The 25,986-nt window shown below is 39.4% G+C and overlaps 1 protein-coding gene across 2 annotated transcripts in view; it reads left to right on the forward strand.

The window, feature by feature from the left end:
- The window catches only part of dennd1b (DENN domain containing 1B), a 141,091-nt gene that overhangs the window by 34,529 nt on the left and 80,576 nt on the right, over positions 1-25,986 (forward strand). For both annotated transcript variants that reach the window (XM_023339654.1, XM_014469446.2), the window contains exons 4-6: positions 17,575-17,624; positions 19,771-19,890; positions 25,725-25,794. In XM_023339654.1, coding sequence (XP_023195422.1) covers positions 17,575-17,624; positions 19,771-19,890; positions 25,725-25,794 — 240 coding nt within the window. The remainder of the gene's footprint in view (positions 1-17,574; positions 17,625-19,770; positions 19,891-25,724; positions 25,795-25,986) is intronic.

Consider the following 25,986-nt stretch of genomic DNA (forward strand, 5'->3'; position numbering starts at 1 on the left):
TATGATCTCAGCAAATTTAGAATATGAGGGCTCTGCAGGGAGGAGTCATTGACTTTATCAAAGAAATTGTTCATATGTTTGGAAAAACAGGCCGGTAGCTCTTATTTAAAACATGCTGTTTGAGTTTTACATTGGGTTTAATCGTCTTAGAAGGATAAATGCTTCCTTGCTTCTTTAATCATTAAATTCCTTTCTGATTCAAAGAATTCAGAGTTTAATCGAGGATCCAAAATAAACACTTGCTAAGTGGTAAATACAAACAAATTAAATCACACTGTCTGCCTCTACCTCTGACTGTCCCAGACCTAGACATTTTGGCAATAAAAACGTGTATAATTTTATTATATTGTTTATCTATTTCTGTTTAGAGATAAAAGTTATTAATTAAATAATCTAAAGTTGATTGATGTTATTAATCGACTACTGATTACCGTAATTGATAAGTGATCATTTTCCTAAAAAAGCTTTCTCTTGTCTACCGAGTTGACCTTCTTTCCATAACACAAACGGCTATGTTTTCATAATATATTGGATTTTAAAAGAGCACATAATTATATTTTTTAAAAATATTGTCAGCTGTATTAAATACTGACTGAATAAACAAAGAATTGTGGTTTTCTCACTTTATTAAACTAAGACATATACAGTATATAAAATATAACAAAACGAGAATTTCTTAGGTTGTTGAAAAGAAAATATGAAAAGAATAAAACGTGACACACTTAATCCCACATGAACAGAGAGATATTCACGGCAGACTTTATTTGCCACTCCATGCTAATGAAGTGGACAGAAACTGCTTGAGCTTGTTGAGTGTTTATATTTCTAAACAGACCCTCATAAAGAGCATTTTACATCCTACACCAGACTATGTTTGAACCGTTTCACTTTCCTGTTGAGGGACGCACCCTCCGCCATCTTTGTTTCACTTACAACTGGCTCCATGACCAGCGGCGCCCTCTTCAGGGATGGTGGCCAAACTGGAACACTTAAAGAAGGTCTAAGCAGACGTTATTAGTTAATCGATTGGATTAACTAATAATAATCAAACTAATTTTAATCTAGCAAATCAGTAATCGACAGTTATTCGTGATTAATTGTTTGCATCCCCATTTCTGCTGTTGCATTATTTTGTCTAAACTACTAGCCACATTCATTAGATGTGACTTGAGGCCAAACTGGTTCTTGTAGTTCTGTAAATCTATTACAGAAACACTGAGAGACAGACAAAGATGAGTAGAAGAAAAGAGGAGGACGGTCTCTCGAGGCTTCGTCCTAGGTAGCTCTGAGAGCTGCTCTGACAACATTCTCCATCAGGACAAGTCTGGCTGACACGCTGTGATTGGTGGCTGCAGCTCTGTGGACTGACTCTGGATGGGGGGGATGCAGGGACAGGGGGTCGATGGGGTTGGTGAGGAAGAGGTGGTCTGCGGGAATGAGGTAATGGAGAGGAGCCTGTGGACATGATTGGTGATTCTGTCCCAGAGGGAGTTGAGTGTTGACCCTGAGGAGAGAAGAAGATGGAGGGTGAGATGTGTTGGTGGAGGAGTCCATGTGGGTGTGCAAAGGTTGGGTAGCATGGGGTCACAGATACTAACCTGAACACAATGATATGTGGGCCTCAGATGATATGCTGCACAACACCCAAAGGAAGCAGGTGCAAATAAAACAATAGGTACAAGAAAATGTTGTTGAAGTAGTCAAAGGGAATGTTTGCAGTCAAAATGAAACAGCTAAGGTTGTTTACTTGAGGTTGGAGGTTGAATTACTTGGGTACGATGAGGACTATGCAAAATGAAATAACAATTCATTTTTGTTTTCATAAATTGTCAATACTTTATAAAAGCACCATTTTCTGAAAGTTACTTTGCATATCTGACATTTCTACCCACTCTTTTTTGCAAAAAGCTCAGGTTTAGTCAGACTGTATGAGGAAATATGTTTGAACACTAAATTTTAAGTCTTGCCACAGATTTTAAAGTTGATGTAGACTAGTCCTTTGATTAAAATTTCTTTTGTAGCTCTGACTGAATGGTTAGTGTCATCCTGCTAGAGGGTGGCTAAAGATACGTGTTGGTATCACCTTACCAAAGCACCTTCTTCCACAAGGTTGCTTGGTCTTCTTCATGGCTTGTGACAAAGAACTGTTTAGGGTTCTTATGAATTTCCTTTAATAAGACAGAAAGCCAAAGGAACCCATACCTACACCACTACTCCTTAAATAATAGTTGGCTTGTCAACAGATTCCCCAACCTGAAGTGTGGAGAGTGTGGAGTTACTGCTTTTATTTGCAAAAAAATGTAGAAAGTCAATATATCATTAAAAATGTGTATTTGTGCAACAAAATGCCTGAAAATCTTGTTTAAAATTTGCAGTTTGTAAAGCTACCTGCCATCTCTAGACACTGGTTTCTCTGAGTCCTCTCAAACTGTGACACTGTTGACTATAAAATAAAGCAACGGCATCATGGTACGAGGTATGGGAGGCTGGTTTGAAAAAAAAAAAGAGGATCCTGTCTTACCCCTCTGTGTTTTCATGTGTTGAGAGGTCTAAATGTGTGTGTATTTGTTTATGCCTATGATGTCTTGGTGTGTCACAGGGTCTTGTCTTTCCCCTTCACTGCATCCTGACAGCAGTGTCAAACAAGGCCTCATATGATCTCTGTATGTCTTTGAGACTATATCTGTGTATGCGTCTGGGTTGATATTGTTTTTATTCTTCTCCCTAACCCCTTTCACCTACGATCCCCGAGGTGTTTCAGGGTCCTGTCTAATGGACAGTCTCGCCCCGCTAAGCTGGCCTTTGACTCGGGCACTGAGCTGGATGCCTAACTAGGCCCCGTTGTTGCTCATGGGTCCTGATTGCGCTGACCTCTGGGGCTGGCTTCCTGGGAGAAGAACGGTGGTGGAGAGGGAGAAGCAGAGCAGAGGAAGTACTTTTACGCCCCGTTGCGCACATCTCTCCAACATCAACCAGTGACTGGCAGAAAAGAAAGTGGGAGTGTGTTTTGGCAGAAGAGAGAGGAGCCGTTAGCTGCTTGTGTTTCCCAAGCTGTAGGTGAACAGGAGATTAACCAATGTGTTTTCTGGTTAAGGAATCCCTGGATGCATGTAATATTTGAAGTTTTTTGTAAAAGAGAGTTTTAATGCAATTTCTTATAGCACGGCAGTTGGGCTTTTCACTTGGATGATGCAAAATCTTCAAGCTTTCTTCTTTTTAATATTGATAAAATAAATCACAACTCAACTGACTGAATCATTTGAATTTGAGCCCTGCTCATAGGTACACATTGCTGGTACATGTTTGGGCATGTTTGCCTTCAAAATAACTGTGGTTCTTTGTCCCATAAATTCAATAAAAAGATGGAGACATTATTTAAATATTGATGACATGATCAATATTGTCTCCATAATGATGGAGACGTTATTTAAATATTGATGACATGATTGGATCATTCAGTTGCTGCATATATATCAGCTGCACATCAGTGATGGGATGCATCACATCCTGAAGGTGCTCTATTAGATGGAACTGGCTTTGTGTGACGGTGTATTGTCCTGATGGAAGAAGCCATTAGAAGGGGAGTTCACTGTCCTTCAGCAACAATAGGTAGGCTGTGCCTTTACAGCAGACATCCTTAACCTCCGGGACTTGGACTGCCACTGGTCTGTGGGTCAGTTAGTTCTGGCACTAGTCAGAAAAATAAATGTTTTGTAATTTTGGTGGTGTTAATTATTAAACTGTGAGTAGTTTCATTTTGAAAAACCGAAAGTATTTGTCTGCTTCTGTCTGTGCACTTGACACATATAGCAACTGAGACGGTTCAAGACGACAAGAATGTGAGCTGACATAGATCTGGGAGCATTCAGTCCGGTACAGAAATTTCCTGTATGCCCCCCCAACCTCAATCTAGTCAGTTAAAAACACATAAGCCAGGTTGTATAACTGGAAGCCCTTCAATTAAACAGAGCTTAATTGATATCCAGGAAATATCCAGCAACACCAGTCTGAACCTTTGATACAAGGGAAAATGTGTCCTTACTTTCTCTACCATCTGAATGTTGCACCCAAAATTAATTAATTGGAACAGTCAGCAATTTTCCAAACCATTATTTTCAAATTTGGTTGAGCCTTTGTGAATTGTATGGTAAGTTTGGTGTTATTAGCTGACGAAAGTGGCCTTCTGTGACTGGGTTAGGCTTAGTACGTTGTGTATTCAGCAGTAATATTCCAGAAACTTTTTCTTTAACACTTGGTTATTTTAGCCACTATTGCACATACCAGTCTGCCACATCAGACAAGTTGCACAACTGTGACTCACAGGATATTTTCTTTTGTTTCAGGACATTCTCTATAAAAGTGACAGATGGTTATCCATAAATATCCCACTGGATCTGCATTTTCTGAAATTCTCAGACCAACATTCATGACAATCTCATGTCACTTAAAGCTATTTGCTTACCTTCTCTTCTTGATCCTAAGTTTGAACTAAGAACTTGTCTTCCCTGTGTCTAGATGCCTAGTAAGCAGTTGTGTAGGGCTGCCTAATAAACTGACCATCTGCTTTTATACTCTGGGGTCTTTAAGGCAGCTTTTATGCACAGTGCCAAATTAAAGGAACAGAGATTTTAGAATGGAGAACATGGACATTGTTTAGGTTGGGTCAATAGATTGTTCTGCTTTGATTAGTTTTTGCACTCTATATTGGTTTCTCGGTACTCCGTGCTCAGTATTAGTGTATAATGCATAGTGAAGCTTGGCTTGTGAATTTGAAGTTGCCAGCAATCCTTAGTGTGGTAACTGCCATACACGGGAAGGAAGAGGACACTTTATGTGGTTTCAAGTTGTTTTGTTTCAAACAGAAAAAGTAATATTTAGATATATGATGCCAAACCGACCGCAGCACGTTAACATAGCTGTGTTGCAAAGGACATTGTGGCTTAATTAGCAAGTATTTTCTCTGAACTACCCCAGATATGGCACAACCCCAAGGCTCAAATCACAGACAGAGATGGAAAGAATGGCAAAGGAATAGGGTGTTGGAAACAGGGGCAGTAAAAGGAAGGGAGAAGTGGAGGGTGCAGCAATGACCTGACCCTCTTCGCAGTATTCCTTGTACATCTGTCAACGAGACGTCCGCAGCCAAATGTTTAGCAGCCCCGTGTTGGGCTACGGCTCTCCCGCTGAGCTGCTGTATATGCGTTCTTATTGTGTGTGAGTGCATTTGTGTGTGTGCATGTGTTTGTGACGCCATGTGTTGGAGGCAGGCCCACATCAGGGTTCATACAGTCGAGCTTAGCCCAGTGGGAGTTGAAAGCTTAAAGAAGGAAATCCCCCCCTTGGCTTCTAGCTACACACACACACGCACACACAAACACGCACACTCTTGCCATCTCTATATCTCGCTCTCTCCTCCTGGCACTTCATTAATGAAACCAATGCTTGTATGTTTGGGGCATATGCAGCTCTCTTGGCCCAACACTACCGTGTGTGTTTGTGTGAGAGAGATTGTGTGTGTGTTAGGAAAAGAGACATCTCCCCCATCACATGGTAATATATTCAGTGGAAAATCTCAGCAGAGGCATAATACTGCCGCTCTGCCCTGTCTGAGCCCATCTGTGATGTGTGGAAAGGACATCGGCAGGAGAGGGTATTGGCTCTAGAATAATGCACATCGTTATTGTTGACGGTCCATACCTATTGGCTCTAAGAAGTTTGCCCTTTCACCTCACAACATCGGTAGGTCCAAAGTAGACTAAGCATTAAAAAATAACGTTATGTTGGAATTGACTCCTTTTACAGGTGTCAAACAGGGACAGTGGAAGTTCCAGAAGATAGTTTTAGTCTTCCAGGTGGATCTCAGTATATTAGAATGTCCCATAAGATTTAATGAATTTCATCATTCTAATTAAACATGGACTGAGGTACAGCCAGCCATTGGACATGGACATGTATATTTAGTTTATAGTCTCAGTACTTGGTCAGTGCTTGTTTTGGATGGATTTATGCTTCAATAGATCCAGAGTTGATTATCCTGTGGCTCTGCTAAAGTTCTGCATTTTCACACCTAATGTCCTTCATTTTCCTCTTGACAACACTTCATAGCTTCAGTAGAGAGTTTGGGTCAGGTGAGCTTGCTGGCCAATAACATGACTCCCAAAAATATCATTAACTGTGGAAACTTCTCACTGACCTTCAATCATTTTGAATTCTCTGCCTCTCCACTTTTTCTCAAGACTCTGTGATTTTGACTTTGAAATGAAATGCAAATTTTACTTTTCATCTTAAAAAGCATGACTTTAGACAAATTAGCAACAGTCCAGTCAATTTTCCAGGTAAGATGCTTCTGACATCTCTGGCTTAGGAGTAGATTAAAACCAGGAAAGCAGCAAGTTTAGATTTGGTTCTGAATGCATCCCTGTGTGTTTTTTTTGTTCATCCTTTTCAACAATATTATTTTTCTTCCACTAAGCTTTCCATTAATACGTTTGGATACAACGCTCTATGCAGCTGGATTGTTTAGCAATGACAATTTAATGCTCACTCTCTTTTGAGTCTCCTTTAGCTTTAAGACAGTGGTCTCTGACTGTATTCCTTGGGGGCCATAGTCCTGCAACTTTTAGATGTGTCCCTTGTCCTACACACTTGAACTAAATAGTTAAGCTGCCTCACTAGCTTGCAGTAAAGCCCTTAGACCTCTGCTAATGAGCTAAAATTGGAGCCAGGTGTGCTGAAGCAGAGAAAAACTCCTAAAAGTTGCAGGACGGTCCTTGAGGACTTGAGTTCGAGACCACTGCTTTAAAGCATAGTCTTTAACTTTACTATAAATAAAACACCTAAAAAATCACTTTGTGTGTAATTAATCTATATAAAAGTTAATCTTTTTAAACTGAGTCAATGAAATAAAATAACAATTAAATGGTGCACATATAAAGCCAAAATGTCCTCCTTTAACTCCTCCTAATGGAAACATTTAGTGTTTAATTTTTTTTTAACTGCAGAATGACAGAAGTGCAGTAAAATGCATGACTTCTTACTTTTTTCTTCTGCAATCTAAAGGTGAATGTAAGGTTGAAGCCTGTGGAAACATGCTGTTGAGCGGCTCACAGGAGGCCCAAACGCACAGCCTTCGTTTTGTCCTTGGTTTATTCCCAGTTATGTCCTTCAGGTTCCTGAAGCAAGATTTGGAAACTCGGCTTCCTTTGCTGCAGTGTCTCTCCTTATGCGAGTGCTATGAATACACGAACACATAACGTACCTGTCAGGGTTTGGCAAGTGTTTGAGAAGGCCTGAGGATCAATCTGCCACCTTCAACACCTCCTGAAGACAGGCTCTGATAACACAGGACTGCTGTTAATCACAATAACCCCGTTCACCGGAGACGCTCTGCGTCAGAGGAGTCGTTGGGATCAAAAACATGAAGAGGGAATTAATAATAATCCAGAAAGACACAACTGCTCCCTCCCATCTCTCACCAATCAGCGGGAACGGAGTGAGCAAGAATGTGAAAATGTAACGCCCCCGTGTCAATTTTAAAAGTGCACCTCATCGGCTCATATGCCCCCCTTACCCCAACCCTCCACCCCACCTTCCCCCTGCTAAAGCAGCTGTGTTGCTTTGGTCCGGCTCTGAAGGCCGTTCTTATTACCGGCACAGAGCGCGGGTCAGAATGGCAAACCGGCAGCATACTATTAAAGCCTAATGAAAGGAATCTCTGCAGGGTCTGAGGTCTGCAGCGTCCAGAGGAGACACTACCTCTGCCCATTGTTCTTCTTCTTTCCCTGCAGTTCTGCAGGTCTTTTTTTATTTCTGCTCTAAATTTCATCTCTTTGCCTTCTGCTTGGTTTTTGTCACGTTTTTTTTTTTTTTTTGGGTCACTGTCACTCATTTTCATCTGTTCTTCTGCATTTTAAAGGTCCCCTCTGTGTTAGCACCAGATATGTTTCTCATGACATTTTCACACTTTTTTCCACTTTCTTCTGTGTTTGCCTTCCTCTGTGATGTTCAGGCTCATAAATAGTTTTTTGAATTCTTCATGAAAACAGTAATGAAGGTTAAAGTTTCATCTTGGTGTTACATGTTGAATATACCCAAGGGATGTGATATTCCCTTTTCTTCTCAAAAAGGTTAGGGTCACTGACTGTGCAAACAGTTCACACTTCAAAATAAGACCTAATGTTTCACTGAGATTTACCTGTATAAATAAAGCTGAAATGATAATAATTATAAAAGGAATATTATCCTAGAGGAAACAAGTTGTAAAAACCTTCTACATTAAGTTTCAATCTCGAAAAATGATTAACATAAAAGTGGATATTTGTTGTTTAAATGCACCTATGGCCAGAATAAAGCTGTAATCTAGGAGTTATTAAAAAAATATCCATCTTGTATTAGATTTTTCAAAGTCTTATGTGAGCCATTCAGACAATCACCAAACAAATTTTAACATTTTAATCACATGTAACTTTACCGATAACAGAAAATGCTATCAAGTAATGTATTAAGGGGAATTTCCCCATGTAGAGTCAAGAAATCATGCAATAGAACCTATCTGACAACATGAAGTAGGCTGAAAGATATGAAGAAGTAACACAAAGAAATTCAGAAAAAGAAGAGACATGGAGTCACGGTTTATATCAGTCTGGAAAGATCCCCTCATCCTTTACTCAGCCACTGCGACTCCAGCAGAGCATGGGTGAAATTAACAGCATTCCAGTTAATATATTCAGACAAGTCCGGATTCCAATATGGCAATGCTGAAATAGCCATTGTTCATAGTACCTCTTAAGTATGGCTTAAAGCAAACATTATTTTAAGCCATACTTTCTACATGCAAACACCACTTTTAAGTTGTTCAACTTAGAGTCACAGTTGCTACATGTAGCATTGATTTTATACGCACTCTGACAAGTGTGTCTTATAAAATATACACGTTTTCACCACAGCTTATTGTTCTTGATCTGAGGAGTTGCCATATTGGATCTCGAAATCAAAGAGCAGAAATAAGAAATTTACAGTAAATACCACAAATATTCTGTGTTCCACTTGAAATATTGACAGTTATTGTTTTCTCAGCTATTTTGAGTCTTGGGTTCTGCTTGTATCTTTGTGTTTTTATCCAGTTTTCCCCTTAATTTTATTGCACCACGTTTAGCCCATGTGAGGCTTCAGACCATTACACATTTTTATTCTGCATTATTTATTTTTTCCTCTCTCCCTCAACTACCAAGGCTCAGCTGTCCTTGTGCCTTTACACGTTGCAAATGAATGCATATCCATGCAAATTCTTAAAAAAGAAAGGCTGAAAATTTGAATATTTTGCTTAAAGCTGCACCCAGGTCGACCCTGCCATTCGGCATTTGAAAGTAGTGTGTCTGTTTGAATACTGAGGATCTCTCTTTGTCATGTTCGCCAGAGGGGCTGGGTGAGCGAACCAGCACCGGCGGATGGGCAGAGATCGGCTGGGTAGCTGCACACAGACAGACTAATTGGGAAAGGGGGGGCGAAAGAGGGGACGAGGGGTGTTGGTGAGGGTGAGGAAAAAGGTGGGGTATGCAGGAAGGGGGGATCTAGGAAGACGACAGGGGGTTTAGGAGGGAGGTGAAAGAGGATGGATATTGGGGGGATGGAAGGAGTGAAGGAGTAGGGAAAGATGGGAGGAGGTGATGGAGAGGGCATGAATGTATGCTGGGGGAAGAGGTGAAGGAAGGGTGAGTTTAGACACGGTGGGTTCCAGCACTGATGTGTTGGTAGCCCTGCTGACTATGTCATTATGCTGCTGAAGGCCGGCTGGATAACCGCAGTCCCTGCTTGCTTCAAACCACTGTAGCCTTACACAGTTTGCATGACACATGAGCTAGCCCTTTGCAAGCAAGTTTTTATGCATTTATTAAACATCCAGATAAGAACAAGTTTTCCTCTAACTTTAAACTCAAACTCTTTAGACATACCAGCGAAACAGGCCTCTACTCATGGGTATTATACATATTTATATGCATACGTTGGCTGAGATAAAATATGCTGTTAGCTGAACTAAGATTATAGTGGTCTTCCAAACTAATTAGTGGCATGTCAGTTTGAAAAGGCTTGTTAGCAGTTTCCATAGATTTGTTTGTCTGATAGTCTTTGTGTTTCTAATGTTTTTTGAACATTTCAAATATAGGAAGAAAACTACAAAAAATTGGCTTCAAAGTTATTTTCTGCTTTTCCTTGGTCGACAGTCTGTTCACTTGACCTGCATTATAAGGAACGCCAAAGCAGTGCAAACACAGTAAACTAGTAACTTCCTAATTTAAGGTGTTTTCTCCTGGTTATTAGTCTGAGAAGAACATCTATTGGCACAAAGCCTTAATTCTTAGAAGAAAAAAAAAACAAAGACTGGGATAAAACCTAATCCAATATTAATTTGGCCTTCCTATAATAACAAACAGGTGCATGCTGGTGAAAGGCATCAAAATTTCATTTTTATTTGATTTAGTTTATTGCAGTTTAAGCTGTTGGTGCAAGATATCAGTATTTACCATTAGAGCCGCATGATTTCAATGATGGTATGACTAGTTCTAAATAAATGCTTACGTATGCAGCCTTAATGTCATTGTACTCTGAGCTGATTGCAAATGTAGAATCAAGCTTGTGAGTAGTGTATTGAGATTCTATGCAGAAAAATGAAATTCGTTTATTTTATTATATGAGCGTAACAAACCACCTAATTCCATGGCAGTACCGTTTCTCATAATCTTATCAAAACCTCCTTATGCCCAGTAAAATGTCTTCTTCAGAAATTCAGCTCCACAGAGGATTCATCATACTAATTTTTGCCAAATTGTGAACTATTAAGCCAATGGTCAGTGTTTGCTACAAATATCTAGCATGCTGTTCAGTTTTTATGCAGCTTCCTGGCAGCTAATATTGCCCCTTATTTTTATTTTTTTTTAGAACCGTTTTCTCAAAGTAATTTTTAAAAAGGCATGCAGAGCCTGTGATCTCAGCTCTGTAAATTTATGGCTTAATGTTTATTCATAGTTTTTTGTTTTAAGCTGAAGTTACCAACTTGTTTAAAGGTAAAGGTATTTTGGATGCCCTCAGACCCTCCCACACATTAGCTATTATAGTGATTCAGAGATTTGAGTAGCTTGACCATAAAAATCAAGCACCTTAGCTTCCAGACTGCTTCTACAAACATTTGTGAAAGAATAAATTGCTTTCAGGAGCTCACAAAATTACTATATGCTATTGTGATAGTGGGCCACCTGTGCTGTAAGTCCATTTCTGAAAATTCCTCTGTACTAAAGATTTAACAGTCAGTGGTTCTATAGCAAAGTGGAAATGATTGGGAGGAAAAGTGACCCAGCCAAGATGTGGTAGGCCACTTCAAATCACAGAGCAGGTCAGCGGATGCAGAGGTCGCCAACTTTCTGCAGAGTCAATAACTGCAGACCACCAGGCTTCATTCGACCTTAAGATTATATCAAGAACAGTGCATTGAGAGCTTCATGAAATGGGATTTTATGGCCAAGCAGCTGCAGCCAAGCCTTACATCATGCTGCCACTGGCATCAGGAGCAATAAAGACATGTTTTCTGGAGGGACGAATCATGCCTCTCTCTCTGGCAATCCAACAGATGAGTCCAGGTTTAGTAGTTGTCAGGAGAACAGCCCTTGCTGGATTGCTTTATGTTGATTGTAAAGTTTGGTGCAGAAGGGATCATGGTGCAGAGTTCTTTTGCTTTTTTTTAGTAGTTGAGCTTGGCCCTTTAATTCCAGTGAGAGAAACTGTTAATGCTGCACCATATGAAGACATTTTGGACAATTTTATGCTCTTGACATGGTGGCCTCAGTTTGCTGGGCTCTTCCTGTTCCAACAAATGTACGCACCAGTTCACAAAGGCCCATAAAGAAATCATTGAAAAGCTGCAATGAATGTTGCTTTTAGCTTTGCCTTTTCCGAGTTAAGGAGTTGCATTGACATTGCTTGCTCTTAGGTCCTAGGTTTTATGGAGACAGGTAATACAAGCTGTTTTTCTTCAGCTTCCAGGTAGAAACGTGCAATATGATTTTTTGCGTTTGCAATATTTCTAAATATTTCAGTTTAGTTTTGCATGGCCTCATTATGTTGTGGTTCTTGTTCAAGATGTCCTTCAATATGTATTTCTCGTCAGCTAGCTTCTCATTCTTCTGTCACCATAAATTTACTGGGTACCATTTTTTTGTGTTTCTGTGTGTGGCCTTTTGCATTTTGCAACCTTTAAGTAACCAGGATAAAAAACTGCTTGAGATTTAAAATATTTTCTACTTGGCAATAATAAATCAGTTTAAAAGCAATGACACACAGACTGGTTTTCTGTGGTCTTTTAAAATGTCCTTAAAAGAATAAAATGAGACCAACTCCTTCAACTGAAGTTCATTCTGAAGCTGATTTCATGCACACGATGTTGCAAAATTAAAAGCCTTTTTGAAAAAAGTGTGGGCTCTAGGGACAGTTGGTAAAAGTGATTTCTCCCAGTGAGGTTGTAAATTAACATTGAGGAAAGTCATTTTTAACATTTATTAATCAATCAGAATAATTCATGCCCACACCTCGATGAATCAAAAGTTTTTTTTTCTTCCCTACTGCTAATTTTAGCTTGATTAAACACCTTTGGAAAGTATTAGACTATAGGCTGAAGGCCAGGCCTTCTCATCCAACATCAGTGTTTTACCTCAGAAATGAGATTCAGGAAGAATGATCCTCTTTTTTCACCCTTTATATGTATACATTTATTTATATGCATTACATGCAAGTGATTTTCTAACAGACAGGAAATGACATTTTAGAAAATGCGCCACATTTCTTCAAGGGTATTTAAATGAGACAAGACACATGGAAAGATAAATAATGTTCACAGTGATTCATTATACGGTAGTAGGAATTACTTGTAATGTGAGGCTTAACAAAAAAGCTCTGAAAAAATGTATGAGTAATATATGTATGATTTGCATTAATGGGCTAACATGAAAAGAAAAAAAAGACATCTGTTTAAATTTTTTTTTTTTAGTATTGGACCACTAGTTCCGGATTCCCATTTTTTTCTGCTACCTTCCTCCCTTCTTTTATAAAACTACATCCTGTCAGACGGGCTCAGGGGGCCAGGCTGAACAGACCCAGACTCAGTTACACTGGGTAGCTAGCTACATTGATCTGGCTGCAGTAGCCAAGGGAATATAAATCAGGACAGGGGCTTAAAGTCTTGAGCCCCCCCAGGGAGGAGTCCTCGCTGCAAAGGGAGAGGGGCATGGACTGAGCTGCCTCCCTCTCTCTCCTCCTCACTCACACTCCTGTGTCCATCATTCTCCACCTCTCCTTTCCTTGTGACATTCACTTTTGTCAGTTTGTCTGTCTGACTCTCTCTCCCTCCTGCATTTTTTTCTTTTACATCCCCCTTATTTCTTCCTTCTCTACTTTTGCCCATATTTTTACACACCACTCTGCTGCTTCTCTCTGTTTGCTCGCACATGGGAACGTGTAGATTGCTCATGAAGTTCACACCCAAAATGAAACACCACAACAAATTCTGAGCTTGGGATTTAATCAGTTTATAAACATGAATCATTTTTAACAGGCTTAAGTCATACAGCCTTGTTTTTGCAGTTTTCTTGTTGTCCAGCCTAAAGACGGGTGCCTCCCTTTATGTGGTAGACAGCCAAGCCTAGCCCACACATCAGTATTGTGTCAGGTCTTTTAAGAAACTGGTGTAATGCCAGACTATATATATAGCCTACCTCAACACAGATAGTTCTATAGGGGGAATTAGGGTAGAGCAAGAATAAAAGTAAAGTTTAGACCTATTTTTAAGAGGAGAAAAGCGAAGTCGCTATGTGCTGTGAAGTTTGTTGCTCTCCCCTGCTGTACTGTGTTATCCTGTGGGGGCACAGTGCTGTTGTAGTGATGTGATGCAGTGATAGCACGAGTGTCCACTGGGGGAACCCAGAGCATTCTGTCTCACTGAATGATACCCCTGTCTCCACTCACGATAAACAACACACACACACACACACACACACACACACACACACACACACACACACACACACACACACACACACACACACACACACACACACACACACACACACACACACACACACACACCCACACATATCAGTGTCTGCCAAGCCCAGCCTAGCAGCAGATTCCTCCTCACCCTCCCAGCAAAAGCTGCAAATATATTAGCTGCCTCTTTTTCTTTTGTCTTGGGAAAATGGCATGTGGGGGGGACGAGTGTGTGTGTATATGTGTGTGTGTTTACCATGCTAAGGAATAGTAACAGAACATCCCCTTTGTGCCAGTCGTGTTGAGATATCCCAGTGGTATAGGGCCTAGTGATGGGAAGAGAGTTACAGATGCCTAAGAGTTGCCAGTAACACAGGTGAGATGCTGGGAATGGAAAACAGAAAACTGACTGACAGATGAGGAAAAGATTTGTGAGTTTCAAATTACATGCCACCGTCTTATTTGGTTAAAGCAGAAAAGAACGATGAAAGAAAATAATGGGTCAATTCACAGGTATAAAAAGAAAATAAAACTCTATCTGCAGGCAGTTTTACAAATTGAGTGATTTTTTCCCCCTTTGTCTTAAACTATTGTCAAATAAAACAAAAAAATATCTCTGGCAGCTAGTGAGAGATTCCAGGTAACCAATCAGTTTATAAAATGTAAATGTTATTTGATCTATGTAAATACATTTATTTCCATTGTCTTTATATGGAGCAGAAATGTTTCATGCAGATTCTCCTTTTTAAACTTTGAGACTTGTTAGAAGTGTCTTAAATATTTTTAATGCCTGAATTCAAATTACAGTACAACTACACTGACTAAAATGGTTGGAGTTGGATTTTGATTCATAAATGTAAGGTAAACATTTTAAATAACACCCGCTTAGTACTATTTTTTTTTTTTGTTAATGATAGCTTATATTGGCTGGTTAATTAGTTAGGTGATCTACCAGGTAACTTGCAGTCAGCTGCTTTACATCCGTAGTGCTTATAGTATTCTTATAGCAGGATTTGTCTTCCTGGTTGGGGATGAAAAAGAGCAGTGGGTGTCTTTCAACCAGCTGACTCGTCAGCAGCATGCAGTAGAGGCCTGTTACTCTACGCTTCCAACAGCTGGAGAAAATCAAATTCACTCTTACTTTCTTCTACTTTAAAGGAATTGAAAATGTAGGAATGCTATATCAGAAAAGTTTTATATATGATTTATCTATGCTTTAACGTCAAAAGCTGGACCATTTCCAGATCACAATAAGAAAAGTTTTTTAGTTTTAAGAGTAGGTAAAAGAAGAGCATATTTTGCAGAATGAGAACATTACCTTTACAAACATTACTTTAAATTTAAATTTGGTCTCGTAAGAAACATTTGTGTAATTCTATAAAATCCTGACTGTCTATGCCTTTGTTAAGATGTGTGAAATTTCCACCTTAAATCATTATACTAGGAAGATGAAGAGAAAGAAAAAAGGTGGATCTTGTCCAACTTCACAAACATGCTTGCAAGGCACAGCTGTCCGGACTGTTTAACGTCAAAAGACAGGCAGTCTGAAAGTGCCTATATGTTAGATGGCGTCCTGAGGTTTCTTATATGGAGGGAGAATATAGCTGCGATTTCAATGTCACACTCTACACAAACACAACCTCATCACTTCACTTCCTGCTGATTCTGTGTGAGATCAGAGTCTCTGCAGCTCCTGGACTGTCACTCAGAAACAGAAACCCGATGTGGGCAGGGCCGCGACAACACCGCAAATCTGGCAACTCGAATGTTTTTATTTGCAGGAAAAAGAGCGTCTCTCTATGTGTGTGTGCTGGCGTGTGTGTGTGTCTGTTTGGGTTTGTGTGCCATATGCAGTGTGCCAGGGAGGGCTCTCTGGAACATATTGGTGTGCGTGCATTGTGGTTAATAATAGTAGCAAACGCATAAAATGATGGCAGCTCTGATGTGTGTGACAGTTTTACAGCCGCACACGCCAAGACTTAGTCACACACGCACACACACACGTGCCGACAAAACAGACCTCCTCTGCCACAGTACCATCCGTCTTTGTTGAGTTCTCAATTTTATCACGGATCCAGATAAGGAAAAACAGTCACTTCCCACCCACCCACCCACCGCTCCTCGCCTTCAGCCCCTCCCTAATGCTCCATATCTGGGCACAGGCTCTCATAGAAGCATATAGCCCACTGAAAATCAGCCACCCACACAAACACATAAATGTACAGGCCTCACAAGCCTTGGATGGAATGAGAAAAGTCCTTGAAGCAAGCATAACATTTAAATGCACAGATTCACACGACACACACACATTCTGTCATAGCTCATTGCTGCTTTTGGTTGGCTGTCTGTAGCAATGTTTGTGTTGTGCTGGGGTGACAGATTTAAGTTTTGATGAGGCGGGGTGGTGGCGGGCGGGAGGGGGGGATCAGTGACTGCTCCCCATGGTGAGGTCTTATAGACAGTAGACAGCAGCAGCAGCAGAAACCCAACCTGTCGTCCGGATCAATCTTTGGGGGAGGCAGGGAGAAACTGCATCACTCACTGCTCGGATGTGTCCAATAAAAAAAGACCAAAACCTCAGCTCAGTGGCCGAGCTTGGCAAGTAAACGAAAGAGGAAGAGAGAGACGGATGGGGAGGCCAGAGCGTAGCAGAGAGCCACCCAGTACCCAGGATTAGTCTTTGAGCTTGGCAGAGAAGGACCAGAACTGAGGGAGAGGTAGCAGGCAGACAGACGGCCAGAACAGACCTGGCAGCCATTCTGGGCCAGGTTAGTGGCCAGAGAGAAGACGAGCTGGAGCTACAGGCGGAGTGGGGACCCCGCGCTTGCTTTCTGTGTGGCTGGGCTGGAGTGGCTCACCCATATGGTGCACCGCACTGTTCATGCTCCCTGTCTAAATCCATATGCCGCTGGTGGAAAAGACCAGTGCCCCCTCCCCGTCTCCCCTACCTCGCATCAAGAGCACGCAGACCCACAGGGGAGGTGTTGGGAGGTAAAGCCCTGCAGGCTTGTACCCCCCCCTCCATACCTCTTAACCCCACAGAGCTGCTTAGCCTATTGTCACTACAATCTGCCACCATAGCCTGGGTGCTGTGTGTATCCCCCCCTCCCAAACCCCCAACCACCCTTGCCCTCTTTTTCTTTTCCATTCTCTCTCTTCTCACTTCTCTTTCATCTCCCTTTGGCACCTGATAATCAATGAACTTATTAACTGCTAATTATTCAAGCTGTGCATTGAGGATCCCTCCCTTATTCTTGGAAAAAAGGGAACGTTTCCACCCTGTTCTGCCAAATAAAGTGGGTTATATTGCCCATTCATTTGGATTAAGTGCATTTAGGCTGCACTGTTTGGGATGTTAAGACTTTGTCAGATTGCTATCAGTACTGTTTAGCATTAATCCCCATTTTGTTCTGCCAGTTGATAGACTAACCCTAACCCCTACTTGGTGGAGGCCCAAGAAATTTCCATACTGAAATATACAATCTTGTTTATTTTCTCTGTGATATGTCTAAAAGGATTTGTTTCTTTCTGTGTTCTGTTTTTTAGGAAGTTCTTCAGACAATACCAAAGTTCTGCTTTCCCTTTGACGTGGAAAGGTATGATTCCTCTCCTCTCCCTCTCCGTTTCCTGGTTTCACCTCATTTGTACAGAAGACACTTGCTCACACACCTCAAAAAACTGATCACTTCTCACACCTAAAGATAGAAAATGAGATGTACAGTTTATACTTCTCAGATGTGACAGTGATGAGCTCTAAATTGCAATCACTTAGTGATATTGTCACCTGCCAATTTCCTGACTGTCGGAGCTTAATGATGAGTGTTTATTGTGGTCGTGTCCACATGGGTGGGATTGCCTGTTCAAAACAAATAAAAACAAAGCTGAAACTCTTTTTGTATGCCTTGCAGGCTGCATGAAAGTAAGAAAACACAATGTTCAATAACAATGGTAAATGTTGTGACAACGGCATGACTAGAGATAGTAAAACACATAATTAATTGTTACAGTCTTTCTGCTATTGTGGCAGATTAGTTTCTTGTCAAACGTGAACCCAAGATAATGAGTATTAAGTAGTTCCATCTCAAGTTCAGGTTTTTATGGGGAAAAAAGTTGCTTCTGACTGAGTTCTGCTGTTTGGCAATAAAAGCATTCAGTGGTACTTTAATGACTTGACCACCCTACCAACTCTTTACCTTCAAAATCCTTTTACCATACCATGCCAATTTTATTTATAAAATCACCATCTTGTATTATTGTAGTCCTGGTTGTGTTAAAATGGTCCGCATGGTGTGGAGTTTTGAATGTTTTATGCTAATCTTGGGAACCACTGACTTATAGTAATTTTCTAAACTCTTTTCTTTCTAATTAGAAAAGAGTTTAGAAAACAAAAAATAAATACAAGTGAAAGATTTCTTAGTTATTTTTGGATCCATCAGGAATCCTAATATGTAGTATTTCATTGGAGTCAAAATGAGATTAGAACCATAATAACCATAAGATGAGTGTTTGTGGATAACTTTTAGAATTTAATAAACAATTGCATATGCATCCTATTTGAGCCTTTTTGATTTTATCTTTGTTTTTAAATTGTAAAAATACTGAACTTCCAAGTTAAATAAACCAAGAGTAAAGCTTGTGGTTTGTTTACAAGGAATGAATTGTTGAAAGGGGAAAATTAGCCCAGAGAATATTTGCAAAAAGATCTTAAAATCTCACATAATTTAACTCCAATATATAATGTCACATTCTGTGTTCATACCACAGTCCAAAAACATGGTTGATGGGTAAATTGGTCTTTCTATGTAGCCTTGTACCACGAGTGAGTGGTTATTGGATCTGGATCTCTGTGTGACCTAGTGATGGACTGGCAACCTTTCCCGGGTGTACCCCGCCTTTTACCCAATGGCCGCTTTAGTTAGGAACTGTTGGCTCTTATAAAACAGATTAAGACTCCTGATTATACTGAAATGACTCCAGGCCACATCCTGCTGGGATGAACACGTTTTCCTAAAAGTAGTCTGTGAGTGGAATCTAGAAAATTACTTTGAAATGTAATTTGGTAAAGCAGGTACAAAAATGACCCATGAATGGCACTAAGTCTTGGGTGCCATCCACAAGTACAAAATCAAAACTGCAAAGATATAAAATGTTTTAAGGGTTGAAATGATGATATCAATGATCTGATAAAAACAACTCAATATTCATCAGAATATGTGTAAGTGATTACAGATTAATGTAGAAAATGAGACCAAGTGTCATTGGTGAAAATGAGGTCACCTGTGACAGCCAGTGTTATTGATGAGTTGTATTATGATCTGCTCAGGCCTGAACTATCTGAAAAAGTCCCAGTTTTTATATTGGAACATGTGAAATGATCCATTCTTAAGACAGAACAGGGAGCTAAGGATGTAGGGAGGACTCTGAGCTTTTACTGAAGCTGAGCTGCTGCCATCTAGTGGTGGAAATGTGACTCGAACTTAATACATATTTATCTCAAAACCTCAGAGAAGCTTTGATTTTATAACATTTAAACATGAAATATGTGATATTAATATATTTGCAGTTCATTCTCGAGGTTAAGTCAAACAGAATTGAGCCATCTTTGAATGAAATGGGTTGACCCTCTGCATTAATTTAGCTTAATTTTGTCTGTTATTAATTGCTCCTAATTCTTCCCACATTTATTAATAAACTGCTGGCTGTTTAGCCTTCACTGCATGCGCCCTTCTGTGTCGTCGGCAGGGTTTCCCAGAATCAGGTGGGGCAGAACTTCACCTTTGTTCTCACAGACATCGACAGCAAACAGAGGTTTGGTTTCTGTCGACTCACCCAAGGCTGCCGGGTCTGCATATGTCTCCTCAGGTAACACACACAGCCACTCTCTAATTGTCATTTTAAACTTCATTATTGAAGTTTTTGTTTTAAAGATTATGTCTGATTTCAATACATTAAATTAAAAGTCAGAAAAAGACGTTTTTCCAAGTAAAGTTGCAAATCCTAAGTAGCCATAAACGTAAATAAATACATTGTTTACAAGCTGCTTTTATTTTTTACTTATTTCTTAAGTACTTATCATAAATATATGTGTATCTATGTTTGTTTTGTATGGTGGAGGATAAAACCTTTTTTTAATTTACAACATCTTAGAAATGATCACAGATTTTTGAAACAACCTTTTCATTCATTCTCACACCGTTCTGCACTTTGCCAGAAAAACAAATTTATGTTCTTATCTGCCCACACAAATATGTTTCTGAAGTGCCTATAATTATCCAAAACTTTAGCCGTTTTTATATTTTTTTATAGCTTTATTCCTTCTATCACAGCGCAGACAAACGAGGACCCCGGACGTTGAAAAATTTTATTTCTCTTTGCATAAATATGCTTCTAAAAAAAAGTCTATTATCTGTTAATTTCCAAGTAATTTAATGTCGATGCAACGTTGTTGTTTTTTTTTTTTTCCTTTACAGATGCAATTACTTACCCATTACAAAGAATGAGCACTGCAGTGAAAATCTCAGTGGACAGGCTTGCTGCACTTTAATAATAACTAAGAAAAAAAGTAAAAAGATCAATTTTTAATGAATGTAATAAGCAGTTTAAGAAACAACAAATTGGAAAAGCAGCACAAAGCCTTCCTCTGTTCTCTGTTTGTGTAGCAGCACTCCTGTAAGGCTCGCTCTCGCCTCTGTGTGTGTTTGTGTGGCTGGTGATGGACAGTCGTGGGTTTGTCGCTGGCCTGATGAGCTACTGTGAAGAACAGGGCCCTCATACCCCCCCTCCCATCCTCTTCCCCACACATACACACTCGTATATACCACCCACCCTTCCCGGCCAGCTTCCGTGGCCTTTGTTTTTCCTTTCTCTCCCTCTCCCATCTCATGCTCTCTGTCTCTCCCTCTCTTTCCTCCTCGTTATTCGGCTGCTGCCACAGTGCGACAGCAAAGACGCTCGGCCCATAATTATGCATGAAGCTTCGCTGCCAATTAGCAGAGGCTCCCCCGTCCCTCTCGCTGAGTTAGACATGCTAATTCATTTGACATATGATGTATAAAATTCATTATGCATTCTGAGTAGTTTGCATGACTTGGTTCATTTATTATAAAATAACATATAGGAAGTTATTTTTTTTCCCGCTTTTTTTGTGTATTTGTGCTGTCCAGTTTTCCTCCCCAGATCTTATTTTATTGAATTTTTTAAAAACTACTAATAGCCATATTATGTTGGGATCATACCCAAACATAACACTGTTGTAGATTTCTCAGATAAGGAATGTGAACAATTTTTAAAATATATTTTTTCAAGGTCCTGGGTTGAAAGTTCATTTTGTTTAGATAGATGATAAAGAACATATCACAAAATAAAACAGGGAAGACTATCTGAACTCCCTAGTTTTATTAAGTTTTAATCATTTCCAAAGAATAAGAGCTACACTTTAATTAAAACAGTTTGCTTCTGTGATCGCTGAAATGTCGGCTCTGTAAAATTGTCACCTCTGCTTACAAGAGGAAGTGCCTTAATGAGTAGGACAGTTTTATGTGGAAAGGCCTTTGTAGTCTCGTTGCTGAAGTTGTGGCCAGAATAAAGCCACAGATCATACCAAATAAAGAAACGCGCTGAAATCTCATTATTATTTTAATGTTCTTTTCCTCATATCTCCTCTCACTCTTTCCCACTAGGTGTTAAATCATTTTTGTTCCCTCTTTTATATAGATAAAAAAATAGTTTTGTGTAACAGCAGATGTTTTAGGATACATTTTAAGTACTGAGTGGCTCCGGTTATTGGTCACTTTTTCAGGACGACACTTCCTCCCCTCCCCGTACTTAACCCCTGACCCCAGAAAGTAAATGTGTAATGCAATCTTCAGCTGAACCGTCTACAAAGTGTAGGTGACTTATGATTACAGATTCTTGTGCAGTAAAAACGATTTAAGGCTCATCGAAGGAACAGGAATAACTGTCGTGCTTAACACCCAACTTACTTTATGGCAGCCAAAGTGGGCTGGCTTTTGTCTAAACATTTAATTTCCAACATTTAGATACTTTGTTGTTGAGATTTTTTAAGTCTTTTTTTTTTTTTTTTTACCTTTTCAAGCTTAGACTACTTTTTGCTTTTTCTCTGAGTCCCAGAGTTGCTTCTTTTAGGCCCGTTCAAACATCCACGGCGTTAGGTGGTCGGAGCCTGGAACGGAGAGACTGATAGTGGGTCGCAGATTAATTGGTTCGCTCTTTGAGTACATGGCACTTGGAGAAGACGTGTGCTTAAAATGGTAGGAGAGATCGCGGGACCCCCACGCACTGAGCACTCCAGTGATAGATGCCTCTTCCCCTCCCTCTCTCTATCGGAGGATTTGCGAAGCACAAACAGATCTGAGCAATGAACTGTGACGAGTAGGAGTATCTCTCAGTGAGCTTTCCAAACTTTAACTTTGCGTGTACAGAGAGCAGAGCAGAGCAGGGCAGGGGAGGGGAGAAGAATACACCAATGCATCCTTAAAATATATTAATTTGCCTCCTTTTGAAGAAGGAAAACTTTCTCCATCTTTCAAATATGAGTTTATTATTGATAATTTGCAAAGGTTTAGATTTACCAGTGATTGTGTGTATTCCGTTAAATTTACAGCACTTTGGTTAAGGAGTGTAATGTCTGTGAGCTCTGTGAGGCCTGACGGCGCCGCTGACGGCGAGGGTTTCATTTATATACCGCACATCCATGAAAACTTGAAGGTTTAATGTCCAGAGAACACAAGTCGTAAATGAGTCAGGTAATTTATCGAACTTACACTGCCCCTATCAGAGTGAAGCGTGTAAATACAGAACCCTCCACATTCACACTATGAATTTACTCGTTAAACTGCTGCTGTAGCATTATCTCTGAAAAACTGCCTTAATTATCTACTAGAAAACTTTAAATTTTTATATTTTCTTTGTCACTGTGCACGGTGACAAAATAAGCTTGAGTTCTGCCTTGGTTGTCATAGTTCCAGTTATTTAACTGTGATGTTAGTAGTCTTAGCTACAGATACAGGCAGGTTGAAGCTGGTAGCTATTTTCTTTGAGCTGTTTTATGACTTGAATGGCATGTTCTCCTGTGTTTCCCATCTTGAAAGTTTCTTTAAAAGATGGGCTTCATCTTTAAATACTTTCATCAAGCTAAAATGCTTCTGTTATCAGGTCAGATCTCTTGTGAAGAGTGCAACTCCTCTATTTTTAGTAGCCATTACCTTGAGAACATAAGTTCTGTTTTATTGTAGCAGTGAATGAAAAAGGTGCAGTTCTCTATCAATTTTGTATTTTTACGTACTTTGCCATCTTCCTCATTTTCCATTGTTGAGATTCTGCATTGCCTGTCACAGTTGGTTGTTTTAAACTTTTAAAATATTAATTACTCAGACTGTTGTTCTTTGTATTCGGGAGAATAGTAATTTTATTTTAACCATTTACTGAATTTGAATACGGCTCAACAAATATCTGGCTGGCTGTAGTTAAAGGAATAGATTGCTAATTAAAAGTTCATAAAACTGAACCTCAAAAATTATATAAATAAATACAAAAAATTATCCAGTTGTTAGACCAGACTTTTTGTGGTTTTGCAAATATAGCACCTACTGCATGTATAGTCATCATTACTATTATTAATATTATTGTAATTAAATACATCTTTTGTCATGATTATATATTGTCAAACTGAATAAAAGAATGGTGTCATTCTCTTACAGAGAGCTTGAGATTTTCCTTTATCATTTTTTTCTGTGTGCCTGAAAGCAAAATAAAGTTGGACTTTATCTTATTTGTCTCACTTAAAGTTAGATTTTTATATTAAGTTGACTGTCTGAGTTGTTGCCTGTCCTGTCTTACGTGAATGGAATGTTTTCTTGGCTTTCCAATTTTGACTGTGGAAAGTCTTTACCCCAGGTTAACATGATGTCATAGACATCGTAATTATATTTTACTGATTACGTTACAAACTGTAAGAATGAAAACGTACCTCAATGACTTTCAGTGTAAATCAATTGTGCTGCAGATATTTATTTACTTTAAAAAATGACAGTTAAGCCTTGGATGTTTTTTGTTTCTCCACTTATCACTGGAAAAATTTGATGTATCTAAATTGTCAGATTATGTTACTGTAATGAAAAAATGCATTTTGCACATCAAAAACTGACCCGTTTGTGTTGCTTGACATGGCAGAAATAGGTCTTCAGGTTAATATCCGGTGAGCATGTAAATTAACATAAGTATGTTTGATTGAGTCTCTCCTGCAAGTGTGACCTGATTGTGGTAAATCTTCATGCAGATGTCAAAATATCGGCATGTTAAGAGTCTGATTGTTTCAGACTAATGGTCACTCAGCCTCTCTGATTGGCGCGCTTGGCTGCACTTCTCCTGAAGACCCAGGCTGTCATTGGCCCCTTGCGGATTTAGTGATATGAAAATTTGCATTAGGTCCACTTTATTGTTTTCTTGTTGTCTGTTAATTCCAGTCTGCAGAGCAGCCAGTGACCCATGCCCTGGTAACTCCTCGCTCTCCAGCCAACAGCTTTAGTTTGACTGTAAACTCTATCACTTTAAAACCCGAGGTTTAAACATTTCCCGCAGCAACAAAATACTTCAAACTTGGGTCATTTTATGAGATATGTAACTAAATCATTGCTCACAGAGTTTTATATTGAGATTAAAATAATATTTACGTAAATTTTCAACCCCTGCATCCATCAAAGTTAATAAAGCATTACAAGGAGTGTCTATTTATTTAATTGCAGTCCTAAAAGTCCTCAGCCAGAATTATTGCTCATTCAGGGTCTAAATCTGCATTTTAAAAACCCAAACTGCATCAAAATTCAATACCATGATAGGATCTCATGTTTTTATTATTTAATTGCATAACATTAAATGAACTGAGCCCTCACAGCCTTTTATGCTGGAGTAAAGTGTTGGCCTCCTTCCACCCAGAAAGCGAGCCTACTTGGCCAAGAATATGTCAACTTTGTAAAGAAAGCCATGCTGCAGATGCTTTAGCTTATGTTGGGTGTTCTTACTGATTAGCCTCAACACAAACACTGCTGTATGAATTATTTGGAGCTTGTTAATGAATTAATTTACTTTACATTAATTATATAAAGTAATTTTTTTTTAAAATATGTGCAGCGCATGAAAAGCAGCAGTTTGAGCGGCAGAGCAGGCGGGTGGAGGAGGATGGTGTAAAGGGGGAGAGGGAGTGGTGTATTTTTGTTAAGCTTGTGCATCTGGGATCAGCATGCTTGTAAACCATAGTATCCCTCTGCACCATATAAAAGCAATACAGTTTTTTTTAAAGGATCTACAATCTTGTTTTCTTTTCATCTTTTTTTTTCTTTACTGCCCTAAAGAGGAGACACGACAAGAATTTATCACATGCAAAGGCCAGAAAGAATGTAATAAGAAAGATGTGGTAGCATATACGTTTGGAGTAAGAATCGGGATCTTTCCTCAATAATCTGTGCAATTTATTTTGAAACAACAGGTCAAATGATGAAGACATTTTGAGAAACACACATTCAAGTTTTCTGCAGACTGACTCCCTTTGCGCTTGTATTTTAAATAAATAACACACCAGTCCGCTTTGATTCGTTGCATCTTGTTTGTTTATTGTAGAAGATGATGAAATGAATGCCGACTTCTCCATATTTATTGCATTAATGTGTTTCTCTCTGCAGTTATCTACCATGGTTTGAAATCTACTACAAGTTGCTGAACACACTGGCTGACTACTTAACAAAACAGCAGGTAATCACTCATTCTGTTTCTAATAACCAGAAGGTGCCTGGAGTTTTTTGCATCTACAAATAAGACAACATTTTATTTGGATTTGACTGATAAACAATCACACCATGTATTTTCTTTAAGTCTGTGTTGTGGTGAGACGTTTCCCTCCACTGTGTGTTCGTCTGCATGCTGCATGTTTTGTATTTTTTATTT

Source organism: Xiphophorus maculatus, chromosome 9 (assembly GCF_002775205.1).
Source record: "Xiphophorus maculatus strain JP 163 A chromosome 9, X_maculatus-5.0-male, whole genome shotgun sequence".
Lineage (NCBI taxonomy): Eukaryota > Metazoa > Chordata > Actinopteri > Cyprinodontiformes > Poeciliidae > Xiphophorus > Xiphophorus maculatus.